General features: G+C 38.6%; 1 protein-coding gene across 3 annotated transcripts in view; it reads right to left on the bottom strand.

Moving 5' to 3' along the window:
• The window catches only part of pik3c2a (phosphatidylinositol-4-phosphate 3-kinase, catalytic subunit type 2 alpha), a 41,428-nt gene that overhangs the window by 22,853 nt on the left and 5,477 nt on the right, over window positions 1-13,098 (bottom strand). For all 3 annotated transcript variants that reach the window (XM_087798094.1, XM_087798096.1, XM_087798095.1), the window contains exons 2-4: window positions 11,492-12,669; window positions 4,102-4,199; window positions 2,249-2,409 (exon numbers count right to left, since the gene is read on the bottom strand). In XM_087798094.1, coding sequence (XP_087654220.1) covers window positions 2,249-2,409; window positions 4,102-4,199; window positions 11,492-12,586 — 1,354 coding nt within the window. In that variant the 5' untranslated portion in view covers window positions 12,587-12,669. The remainder of the gene's footprint in view (window positions 1-2,248; window positions 2,410-4,101; window positions 4,200-11,491; window positions 12,670-13,098) is intronic.

Here is a 13,098-nt window from a genome sequence, read left to right as displayed (position 1 = left end):
TTTAAATGTTAAATAAAACGTATTTTAATTTATTAAAAAATATGAGTTAGTTGAATTGAACATAACATCTACTTACATATGTATCACATGCACAGGAAGTCTCCGTATATTTAAAGAGCAGATAAAATCATTTTTAAATGTGTGTTTGTGTGTGTGTAATAATATTTATTCACAACACATCCTTAATGTAATGTAGCCCAGGGCTGTAGGAAGAAAGAAATCCAAGAGATTATTAACCTTGAAAGTCCCGAAAAAGGAAGTATTTCTTTAAAAAGCTTTCCCTGAAAACAGGTGCGAGGTTTGACATATTTAATAATTAACTCCATTGATTTGATCGATTTCCTTCTACACTGTAGATTATTCATTTTAAAATATCTAGAATATGTGTGTGTGAAGTAGTGTAGGCAGATCTTGAAAGAAGGGGAAAAATATTTGGTGTAAAAATAAAATCAAGCATCTGTTATGAAACAGTATGATTGACAGGGCATTCAAGACACGACACGACAAACTGGGTCGACACACACACACAAACACACACACACACGGCTGATGACGGGCCGATGGAATCATCGAGGGGTTTAAGGAAGGAGAGTAGAGGAAGTGGCCGGAACGCCAGGAGTCGAGGAGGTGAAAGGAGAAGTACTGATGAGGAAACGTTACAACTGGGCACATGTGGGGGAGACTGGGTCAGTGGGACGGATGTTCACGACAGAACAAAGTGTCACATCGCTGGAGTCTTGTAGTGGCATGAGTGACTGTTCATGTTCTCAGTCAGCAGGAGTTCAAGCTCAGCTGAGAAAGAATTTCCCTGTGAAAACATTCTGAGCTTGAGGTTGAGCCGCCAACGTTACTGGCAGGTCTTAGGTTAAAGAGGTGGATCGTCAAAGAGTGAAGCATCCATTCTATTGCGCTTATTCCTGTATGTAGTCTCCGAGAGCTGAAGTGGATTCCCAGCTATCTGGGGCTAGAGGCGGGAACAACCTGACCAGGTCGCCACGTGTACATTTGAACAACTATTAACACACAAACTCTTATCTGTGATCAATTTCAAAGGAACTGGTTTGTTTTTGGACTGTGGGAGGAAACCAGAGTTCTCACAGGAAGAGTCTTCATTTAAAGCATTAACGTGTGACAAATAATCAAACTACATTATAGAATAGCACAAATCTGTCAGCAGTCAAAACTGAACCATGATGCCTTTCTATACACAGTTTAATTTAGTGATATACGTTTGGTTGCTACAATGCTGTATTTAAATTCTACGTCCATCTTGCTATGCCAAAAGCTATCGACAGTTGGGATTGGTTGGCTGGGCGGCAAAGCATTATAGAAAGCGTTTAGTTGCTGAGAGGGTTGTTGAGAGGAAAGACACTTGATATGTAATGTTTGAAGTTTGAAATTGCAAATAAAATTCTGTTAAATAAGGTTTTCATTTAAACAAGTAAAAACATTGAATGGACATTATCTTATGCATGATTTTTTTTAGAACAAAATAATAATAATATATATATATATATATATATATATATATATATATATATATATATATAATGTTTATAATAATATATGAGGAACCACTGTATTAAGTAGTATGAGAATGGTTTCAATATTGTCCTTTCATTATCATTCAGGCTAAATTCATCTTTTTATCTCTGCGTTTGTCCTCCTTTTTCAAATAAATTTGAAATCTGTCAAGTATGTTATCCTAAAAATGTAAGTAAGTAAGTAAGTAAGTAATATTTATTTATATAGCGCTTTTCCAGACCAGGGCATGTCTTTGTAGGTCACCATATCAACATGAACATTTATCTACTTTGATTTTTAACAACAAATTCTGTGGACAACATAATTGTTCTATTTAAATGGTACGGTGGCAAAATTAATAGAAATGAATACAAGTGAATTGATGAATAATCCATCAAATGTATTGATAAATGAAGATCAATCAATTATAGGAAGAACGTCGACTCCCTGGTCATGTCTTCTCACAGTCGAGGGTCGGACCTTTGAATGTGAGAAGGAGGAACACAGCGTTCTTCCCACGACGGGGGGACAAAAAGAAAGGGAGGTGGGTGAAGGAGGGGTGAGAAGTTTGGCAGCTGTGCGTGTTCTTTCCTCCTTCACTGTTCTCTTATCGCTATATCTCAGCGAGTTAAAGGAAAACAGGGTTTTGTCTCCGTCCAAATGGCTCCATAAAGTGGTGAATGAGGGTTTATTCAGTGGAAACATGATTAAGGACGGAGCTTACCGTCACAGGTGAAGGTCACTGGCTGCTGCGACTCAGGGATTTCTATTGAGACCTTCACGGAGGGACTGTTGTCTCCGCCAGCGTCTCTCTGAGTGATGACCGGGCTCAGAACGTAGCCGGGGTTGCTGGACCTGTCGCTCTGAGGAAATTTGGACCGCAGGCTGGAAGAAAAGACAAGATTTGCTGTTTTTCTTGAGTAATGTTCAGGAGACAGCAAGTAGAAGAAAAGATTAAGAATAGAAAAGATTGAGAGGGGACAATGAGAGACAAGGACATATTTCTGTCACAGTTCAAGACAAAGGGAAATCATAAGAGATGGTTGGGAGAAGAACAGACATCCAGAGACAAAGACGAACAAGACACCAGCAGAGATAGTTACAGGCGATACCTCCGGAGACAAGAAGATACAGTGGAGACAAAGAGACACAAAACCAGAACAGATAAGGTGATATATGAGAAGTAAAATTTATTTTTGAGAAAAGAAAACAATTATGAGAATATGAAGGTAGACAGACAGTGTGCAGGTGACAATAGACTTGTTGAGATGATGAGAGATGAGTTAAGATCAAGACACTGGACAGGATGAAAACGAAAGATGAGTAGAGACCAGAGACAAGTAGAGATTAGGTGAGACAAGTTAAGATGGCAAAATCTGTTTGGAGATGACAGTAGACTGGTAAAGATACAGAGAGACAAGAGACTCTGAGGGAAAGGTAGAGACAATGAGGGATGGGTAGAGACGATGAGGGAAAGGAAGAGACAGTGATGGTCGGCTGGAGGCGATGATGGATGGTTAGAGACAATGAGTGATGGGTAGAGATGATGAGGGAAAGGAAGAGACAGCGATGGACGGCTAGAGACGATAATGGATGGTTAGAGATGATGATGGATGGTTAGAGACGATGATGGACGGCTAGAGACGATGATGGATGTTAGAGACGATGAGGGACAAGAAAAGATAATGAGGGAAAGTTAGAAACAATGAGGGACAAGAACAGTCGATTAACAAGAAGAGACGATAAGGGACAAGAAGAGACGATGAGAAACGAGAAGAGACGATGATTTACAAGAAGAGACGATAATAAACAAGAAGAGACGAAGAGAAACGAGAAGAGACGATGAGGGACAAGAAGACATGAGGGACAAGAAGAGACGATAAGAAACAAGAAGAGACAAAGAGAAACGAGAAGAGACGATGAGGGACAAGAAGAGACGATAAGAAACAAGAAGAGACAGAGAGAAACGAGAAGAGACGTTGAGGGACAAGAAGAGACGATAAGAAACTAGAAGAGACGATGAGGAACAGTTATAGACGTTGAGGGACAAGAAGAGACGATAAGAAACAAGAAGAGACAAAGAGAAACGAGAAGAGACGATGAGAAACAAGAAGAGACGTTGAGGGACAAGAAGAGACGATAAGAAACTAGAAGAGACGATGAGGGACAGTTATAGACGTTGAGGGACAAGAAGAGACGATTAGAAACAAGAAGAGACGAAGAGAAACGAGAAGAGACGATGAGGGACAAGAAGAGATGAGGAGGGACAGGAAGAGACAACAAGAGGACTGGCAGGGCAATGAAGGATGGGTAATTTAAGATGAAGAAATAAGAGCAGAGATGATTGTAGACCAGTAAAAACGAGGAGCGACAAGTGAAGACGAGTAGAGATGAAGAAAGACAAGCAGACATGAGATTTAAGTAGAGCAGACAGTAGACAAGTGAAGACAGACATGAACAGACAGAACAAGAGAAACCATTAAGTGGTCATGAAATGAAATGAAGAGTAACATATTGCTGACGAAAGAAGACATGGCAGCCATAAAACCATCTACAAATGAATGTTTGAGGACCTACGTTGCAATGTCTTCACAGAAGGCGACAACCTCCAAGTTCTGGGCATCTCGTTCCTCAAAGGCGGCGTTAGTCACCAAACCTTTTTCTTTCCCCTTGTTCTTCGAAAAAGAAAAAGGAAAAAGTGATTTAGAGACGGACTAACCACTGGTTTATCCGACGCTCGTGAGTAACAGGAGCAGCTTCATTAAACACAACACGGGTCATGAATCCATCTGATGGACCACATTTGGACCCGAAGAGACACCGAAAACCTTTACACATCTTTGTTCACGGGAGGTTCTCGCAGGTGAAGGGGATGAAAGAACATTCCAGGAACACGTTGTAAGTGAACCCAGGTTCTCACACAGACCCACACATCACACAAGTCCTGAGACAGCTCTATTGGAAGAGATTCCTGGATCCCGGCCACGCTGCCGGGAACTCAGTCACACTTTGCTCTTAGACCGCCGTGTCTTTGCCAGCAGCAGTGGAATGTCCTTCCTGTGGTACAGGAAATAAGGGGGCGATAAGTGCCCACGCCCCCTTATTTTGCCAGGCACCAGAATTTTTGTTAAAAATGCTCCGTCATGGCTTATTTAGAGCCTGACGTCACTCACGGGCGACTGAGGACATGTTGAGAGACGAAGAGGAGAGACTGGGAAATGTATGGAATGTCATAATAGTAAATATGTAAGTAATGGTTATTTCTAAAGCGCTTTTTCTAGACCAGGGGTCAACAGTCAATGGAGCCTCCTCAGAAAGTTTGAACCCCTGGAATAAAAAGTTAATCAGGCCTGTTCTCTTTATTTTGGGATTCACTTAAGTCACGTTTATCCTCTGAACACTGTCATCAGGGAACAGAGAAGCAGATGGAGCACGAATGCTCTTTCCCATGATGCAACACTAATAGACTCAGGGACTCATTCATTCCTCATGCTATTAGGATGTTTAATTCTGAATTTGGGGGCAGGAGTGGAGTGAAAAAATGATTCTATGTTAATCTACGTATCCTTTGTCTTTGTTCTTTTTCTTTGTGTATGTTCTTTATCTTCAGATTTAGATTGTGTCATCTTGCACTTTGTTTTATTGCACTTTGTTCTTGTTCTAGATGAATCAATTAGATCAATAAAGTTTATCAATCTATCATTATATCTATCCATTTACTAATCCAGGCTTAACAATCCACTATGGAAGTATGTTAGTGTTACCAGAATATTGAATTTAATTAGTTATTTTAATAACTGAATATAGAAATGTTATTTCGTTTATTTTATATTAATTAATTGGTTTCTGGAAAAATAGTGGATGAATACAGTACATTGATACATTTTTTTAAACATATATATACACATGTTTTTAAATTTAAGATAAAAATGTTTGTATAGTGCAAACAGTTTATATTGCATTTAAAAGGCAATTGGAAGTTATAGTAAATAAAGCAAACGATTTAAACAAATATTTAAAGAAAGAAAATCATTCATTTTGAAGATTTGCAACTATTTTAATTCAATTATTAGAAAAAACAACAAGATTTCAATAGAAAGATTCAAAGTTTCAACACGTTAAATGATCAAACTCTCAATGTGTTCATGACATTGATATACAGTACATGGACAAACGACCAGAAATTCCCACAACAAGAGAGACAAATAAAGGGCAAAGCAGGTTTGATGAGAAGCAATATTAACTTCTGAACAACATATTTAAAGACTTGGTCTCGCTCTCTGGGAGACGCAGGTGCCTCATTGTTAAACTTGGCACCGTTTCCCTGCAACCTGCTGAGTACGAGGTTTTCCCATCTCTTGGTGTTGTGTCAGGTCAGCTCCCTGTAAAGCTCTCTCTGTGGAGATTTATAACTTTAATATGCTGCGTCCTGCCTTCAGGACCCGTCCAGGGTTTTAAGAAGCATTACTGATTAATTATGTTTATTACTTTCAAAGCTCCACAAGGTCTAAGCTCCAAGTTCAGCTCTACATAAAAATAGAAGTATTTGTCGTCAAGAATCTGGTGATATAATATCATGATACATGGGCATCGTTACAATATATTGGGACATATTGTGATCCTGCATATTGTTTCTTTTAAATAATTTAGTTGTATAATATTGGTAATAACATAATAAACACACAGTGTTAAAGCCGCCGGAGTCAACTGTATCCTCTGGTCCTCGGTCATCGACGGAATCCTGCAAGTATTCATTGTTCCAGGAAGGACATAATGACTGCTGCCATCTAGAGGCCGGAGTTTTAATTGCAATACAAAAATCAACATACGCTGTGAATATTTGCTTTGCATATTATTTTATTTAATATAAATTCGATATAGTACTGATAAACGTCAATTTAGTATCAGGGAAAAAATATCAATTAATATATAAGTATCAATACATTTTGGAGAATTATTTTCCTTATCGATTGTTTGTTTTGTTCCTGAATAACATTGAAATAAAATAAAAATAAATGTTTAAATGGTTTTTTTTAAAGGCAAATTAGTTCCTTATATTAAATAACTATTTATTTATGTTTCATGACATAGTTGCACTAGTTGTGCCTTTGTTGCTCAAGTACGTAGGAAACCGACTTGTTCATTCCTGCACTGAACGTCATGAAGGTTCAGTCAAAGACATTATTTTGAAATCTGAGTAAATGTGCAAGTGGAGTTAGAGTGAATTACCTCATAGGAGCTGTCACAGAACAAAACACACCTCAGGTTCCTCTTTCTGCCAGGAAGAGACAAACTTCCAACTTCTGGTGTTACGTCGCAAACTGCCGGCTCACAAAATACTCTCATGTCAAAATTAGGTGTAGATTTTTAAGTTTTAAGTGTTGACTTTCTCCAAGAAGTCCACAAAATTAAACTTCTACTGATGTCCTGCTTCATTACCCACAATAACTTCCGCTGTGTCCTGCCAGTAAACAAGGTCAAAGGTCCAGAGAGTCGTTGGCCAATTGACTCACACAGTTAACTGGAATCTGTGTCACATCCGCAACACAGAATGTCCATGTTTGTATTCCCAATAGGATATCAAAAGTGTGTTGTCCGTTATGCGTTGAGAAAGTTTAAGCAGATTGATGTCCTATATAAGAGGAATCAACTGCCAAATGTGCGATGTTTAGACAGGAAATTCAATTCTTTAAAAGGACCTCAATATATCATTGCATTCCTGGAGAATCGCAATATACCGTAACGTTGTCCTGGATCGTGATTTCGGAATATTTTCATATAATCATATCATGATACAGGGGCAGTAATATATTGCAATATATTGTGATATTGTATCTCCAGAGTCGGAGCAAATATCATCATTTTACTTTACAGTCAAAGCATAAATAGTCTATTTAACAACAAGAAGGTCTGATGTTTTCTCACGAAAGGTTAAACCACCACAACATCAAATTATACTGGAAAATGGACGGAAACTTAAGACGCGGTTTTCTCAGGTCTCTAACCTCCCACAGCTAGTGTGGGTGGAAAAAAAGATGCAACAGACAAGGCGATCTGTGCTAAATGGAGCGTTAGCATTCAGTGGCGCTTTGGAGCGTGACATCTCAGAGCTGGTGATTTTCTACCGACCAAGATCTCCGTGATCAAACATCAGATGAGAAGAAATAGCAGACGACGGATGCTTTGTTGAGAGGAAAAAAGTGTCTCCACTGTCAACTTTATTGATCGTTTTACATTCGCTACACAAACATATGGATCGCTGGCACTGAGAGATAAAAATACCCTCATGGCCAAAAGCCTGTTGATGTAGCTTCAGCTGCCTGGAATATTAAGTCTTTGTAGAAAAACTTTAAATATTAGATGTGATATTGAAGATGTGATATCTACCTAGGCTGACTATTTTAAGAATCCCCCCAGAAGAGGACAGAACTATGTGGTAGGGGTGTAATAAAATATAAATACACTTACATATTGCCAATGGTTTTATGTTTAAATAAAACTTTCGCTAGGTAGCAGCAGTCCTCAGCGAAAAGAACAAGAAAGATCCCGGCGATGACCGAGGACGAGAGGATACTGTCAACTCCAGCAGCTTTTTAAGCTAATGTTTGGGTTTTAAAACAAATGAAAGCAGTTACAGTGGTCTGTTCATTAAGCAACGCCAAAGTCAAGTACTTGACAATACTAAGGACAAATCCCTGTTCTTACAGTATCGCAATAGATTCATATTGTAACGTTGCCCCTGTATCGTGCCGGCAAATTTTTGCCAATACATTTGAGGTTTTTTTTTCGTACTTCTTGCTGATTTAAACGTATATTCTGAATTTCCAAAAATAAACTAAAACATTCTTCTTAGATGTGCTGAAAATTACTCATACAAAGTTGCGCCAAACAGCCCTTAAAAAGATAAAATTCTCAAGTAAATTCAATCTCAGATTCTACAACTACTATTTAGGACCAAATTCGTCTGGCATGAATACTAAGGAAGATACTAAATGGTAACATTTCAAAATTAGTCTGATATTGACATCCATTACAGACATTTAATCAGACAACATTGAATTCATTAAGTGTTGCCTCTAGGGTTGCAAGAATGGATCAATAAAATGAGTGACAATTGGTCATTGCTCTAGAAAAGACACATCGAGTTCATCTTTTTGTTCCTGCCACCACTGAATCAGCAATTCATTTAGCAAGAATACAGCTCCTACCACATTTTGCCTTGTCGTGCTAATGGCTACGGAAAATCTTTCTTATCACATGTGCATATTTTTAAGACTTTTGAAATATATTAATATTTGGATATTTTAATGCCTAGTTTTTAGATGAGTTTAAATGCTTTTAGGAATTTAAAGATCCATAACCATGTATTTGCTGGTGCCATGTGATGCGATTTTCCCGCTAGTACAACTTTCATTCTTTCATACTCTACTTCAAATAGGAAGGAAGGAGGCGGATAAACCAACTAAAAGTGGCGTCACGTCTGTCGGCTTCTGTCTCCTACTGAGACTAGATTTGTTCTGTTTTTTAATCAGCCCACACAACCACTTCTTACACCACATCAAACGTCCAAACATACATCTTCTTTATAAGCATCTGCGACGACTTCTTCGAGCTAATGTAGTGCTGGAGAGAGAGAGAGAAGGAAGAGGCCTGTGGAGACCTGCTTATCAAAGTGCTGACTACAGCAGCAGCAACAACCATTATCTCAACATTCAAACCTGCAAATACAAAGAGCCATGTTAGCAGATGGTATACGAGGAACCAAACGTCTCGTCTTACAGAGACAGTGCTGAACCCAGACAAAACAGTGGAGACACACATGTTTACTTGCTGGTACTGACATTCCTCGGGTCAGAAAGATAAAAAGCGACGCTCCAACTACAGGACTGAACACATTAAATCAGGGGTTTCCAACCTTTCCTTTGCAACACTGACCGGTTAAATGCCAGCAATATATATTAATTTCATTAAATCGGGGAAACAATACAAATGGCAAACACATAAAAATCCATCTCACTGTAAAACAACGTGAACAAAAAAATAAATAAATGTATGAAGAGTTTGACTTTCAATTTTCACTTGTTTATAGGTTTATTTTTGAGTAAACGTGACGGAAAACAAGTCCCTTATTGTGTCAAGAGTAGGGATGTAAGAAAATATTGATACACTTGAATATTGCGATATTTTTTTCATACAATAGTATATGCAACAGCACTGTATTGATTAAAAAACTGCATAACCTTTTCTTTTCATCATAATTCTTCTATATTTCAATAAAGGGTGTATAAAATACAATAATTGTTTTGTTTTTTTAAATTAAAATGCAAATATTCACAGTAATTGTTAATTTTTGCGCTGAAATTGAAATTAAAGCTGCTAGATGGCAGCGTCCTCCACAGCTAGAGCAACAATCAAATCCAGCGAGATCCCACCAATGACTGAGGATGAGAGGATACAGTGACTCCAGCATCTTTTAAAGCTGATGTTTGGACAGATTTTAGTTTGAAAACAAATTAAATCAGTTACGACTTTGTCAAGAGTCATGTGGTCTGTAAATTCTGCAACACCAGAGTCAAGTACTCGACAATACTACACATATATCCTTGTTACTAGTATCACAAATATTGAATTGTTGCATGTGTATCCCTAGTCAAAAGTCGCAGGCTAATGTTAGTACGATCTAGTCTATTAAAAAAAATAAAAACATCTTCAGACAGTAGTAAACAATAGAAGAGAAATTATATCTTTCTGTACGGCCGGTAACAAAAGCCTCAAAAACTGCACATATCCAATTTTTTAAAATCCACTCTTTAGTATAATTCAAGACTATGGAAGTGGCTGAATTTATCCTGCTTAAATATTTATCTAGAAGATCAGATCAACGTCAGCAGATTGTGTTTCCCCCATGTTGGAGAGAAAACAGCAAACAAATGACAGATGGTCGACCAGAATCCCGAAGACGAGCCACTTTGCCTCGCGGGCCTGTCCTTATTCTGGTGTTTAACTATTCCTAAAAGCAAAACAAGATCACCACACACAAGTCAAAGAACAAGGCCAACAAGTGGACGATTCACTTGAGTTTGTCTTACAGGCTTATGTGACTCAATCAAAGCTGCAAACAAAAGGTCAGATTTCAGTGTCTCATCTTGAAAACTTCTACTGTTGAATATATTCTGATTAAAGAAACCGTTTTGTTTTTTTTAGTCACATGGCTGCTTGACACATGGTCCCGATCACATCTTGTTTTCCTTTATTACATTTATAAAATATTGCAAAATAGCAGAAATTTTGAGTTTGATTTTCAAATATTTCCATTTATATTTTAATTGTTCCTTCTAGCATATTGTCTTGAATACATTTTATAGCTTAAAATATAATAAATAAGATAGATATAATAGCTTTTATATATATATATATATATATATATATATATATAGTAAGTAAAATCTTAAAATGTAATATTTTATAATAGATAAATGTGCTTAAAATTCTGGGATTTATTTTTGATTATTATTAAATTTAAATATAGTTATAATAGCTTAGAATATGATTGAATATAATAAAAGAGAAATAAAAGCTTGAAGTATAACATAAATATAATAGCCTATAATAAGCTTTTTAATAAAATAATTAAAATAATATAACAAAAAGAGAGTAGCTTAAATTAAAATATAGCATAATAAATGTTTTCTAAAAGCTTAAAATATAATATATTGGCTGAAAATATAATACTTTTATATATAAGCATTATTTTAATTATGTTACAATAGCTCCTCATATAACATGACATGAAAAAATGTTGATTTAATGTAATAAAATGGAGAAAATATAAAATGTCTATTCAATATAATATAGTGTAAATGATAACATAGATATGATATCTTAAAATATAGTTTAATATATGATTAAATAGGTATAATATACTTTAATAAATAAATAAAATATAAAAGAGAAAATAGCTTCTCACCTGATTGTTTGGTTTGTGTTGGCAGGAGGTTCCGGGGATGTTGAGGGAATGACTTCTGGTGACAGCGGCTCCCGACAACGACTTCCTGTGCGGCGATCGAACGGTCTTCACCTCCTGCTTTGGACTACTGCCGTTCCCCTTGGTCTCCAGGACCGCTTCCCAAGGATCCCTCGCGGGCCCCGCGTCTACCGTCTCTGCGTGATCACCAGAGTCGGGAGAAGCTCCGTCTGCGTCGGCCTTGCGTTTGGTGAGCGGGTCGAGATCCAGCCAATCAAAGCGGCTGATCCCGGAGGACTCCGTCACGGCCGGCTGCACCGGCGGAGGGTTGGGTTCCAGGGATTGATCCGGCAGGTCAACGCTAGACGACTTTCCGTTCTTCAAGTATTCCGAGGTGCTGGCGATCTTGTCGAAGAGCTTCGCCATCTCTGGATGCACGGCGGGCGGCGGCGGGAACACCATGGCGGCGGCCGGCTGGATGGGAGTGAAGGCCATGAAGGACGGCTGCGGCGCCGCGAGGGTCATGAACGGCGACATGGTGGGAGTGTAGCCGTTCTGGAAAGTGCCTGGTTTGGGGAACGGGGCGGCGGCGAAGAGTGGAGTCGGCTGGTGGGTGGGAGTGGATGTGCTGGTGTTGGTCGTGGTCGACAGCACCGGCGTCCAGCCGTGGAACGGAGACGAATGCCCGCCCGGGTAGGAGGCGCTGAGGTTAAATCCCAGCAGCGACGACGGGCGCGACACCTTGCTGTTGGCCCCGAAGTTCTCATCCAGGAGGAGCTTCTCCAGCTCCTCGTTGGTCAGCTTGTCCACATCGATATCCCTGAATTCATCCTTCTCCTCCTGCTTCTTGGTCTCCGGGAAGACGATGAGGTCTTTTTCCGGCCTGCTGGAGGAGGGTCGAGGGGCAGGCTTGGAGACGTTCACTTTAGAGGTCACGGTGGAGGTCAAAGATGGAGAGGCAGAAGGAGTGTGTCGCTTGTCTCTCTGCAGCTTGGCTAAAGCCTCTTCCTCCATACGCAGAGCCTCCTCTTTACCCACGGTGCCCTTTGACTGGGGGACCTCCAGCTTGAACCCATTTCCACTTGATATCTGGGCCATTGTGTCAACTGAAGGGGGCCATGAGCAGACCAGCTTTTACGTTAGCGGAGCTCCAAGGATTGTGGAGGACAGTTTTTAACTCCCTGCAAAAGTCGAAAAAAGAAATTTAGACAACAAAAGAAACTGAAAATAATCTGCTCGCTAAAACACCCGTAAGTAGGTTTAAATGTAGTACATGAAAATATGCTAGTATCATCAGAATATCTAATGGTTGGATTTCACATTTCAAGTTGAAATATATATTTTGCATGAAATAATTTTTCATAATGTTTGTTAATTATTGAATTCAATCATTTGTATATTAAACAGTGGAATTTGTTTTTATTAAGTCATTTTAATGTAATATGTTATATTAAAAGGTTTAAAAATACAATATTTTCAGAAAAATCTTTATTGAAACACAGTGTGATATTCTTATCCCACCAATTTAAATATAATTCAACCAGACTTTACTGTTGCCTTGGAATCTGTGATCATCTGGATGTCACATAATTGGCTGAAAGTATCTCAGT

Source organism: Callionymus lyra, chromosome 8, assembly GCF_982586985.1.
Source record: "Callionymus lyra chromosome 8, fCalLyr1.hap1.1, whole genome shotgun sequence".
In the NCBI taxonomy this organism is placed as follows: Eukaryota; Metazoa; Chordata; class Actinopteri; order Syngnathiformes; family Callionymidae; genus Callionymus; species Callionymus lyra.
This window is presented reverse-complemented; position numbering and strand designations above follow the sequence as displayed.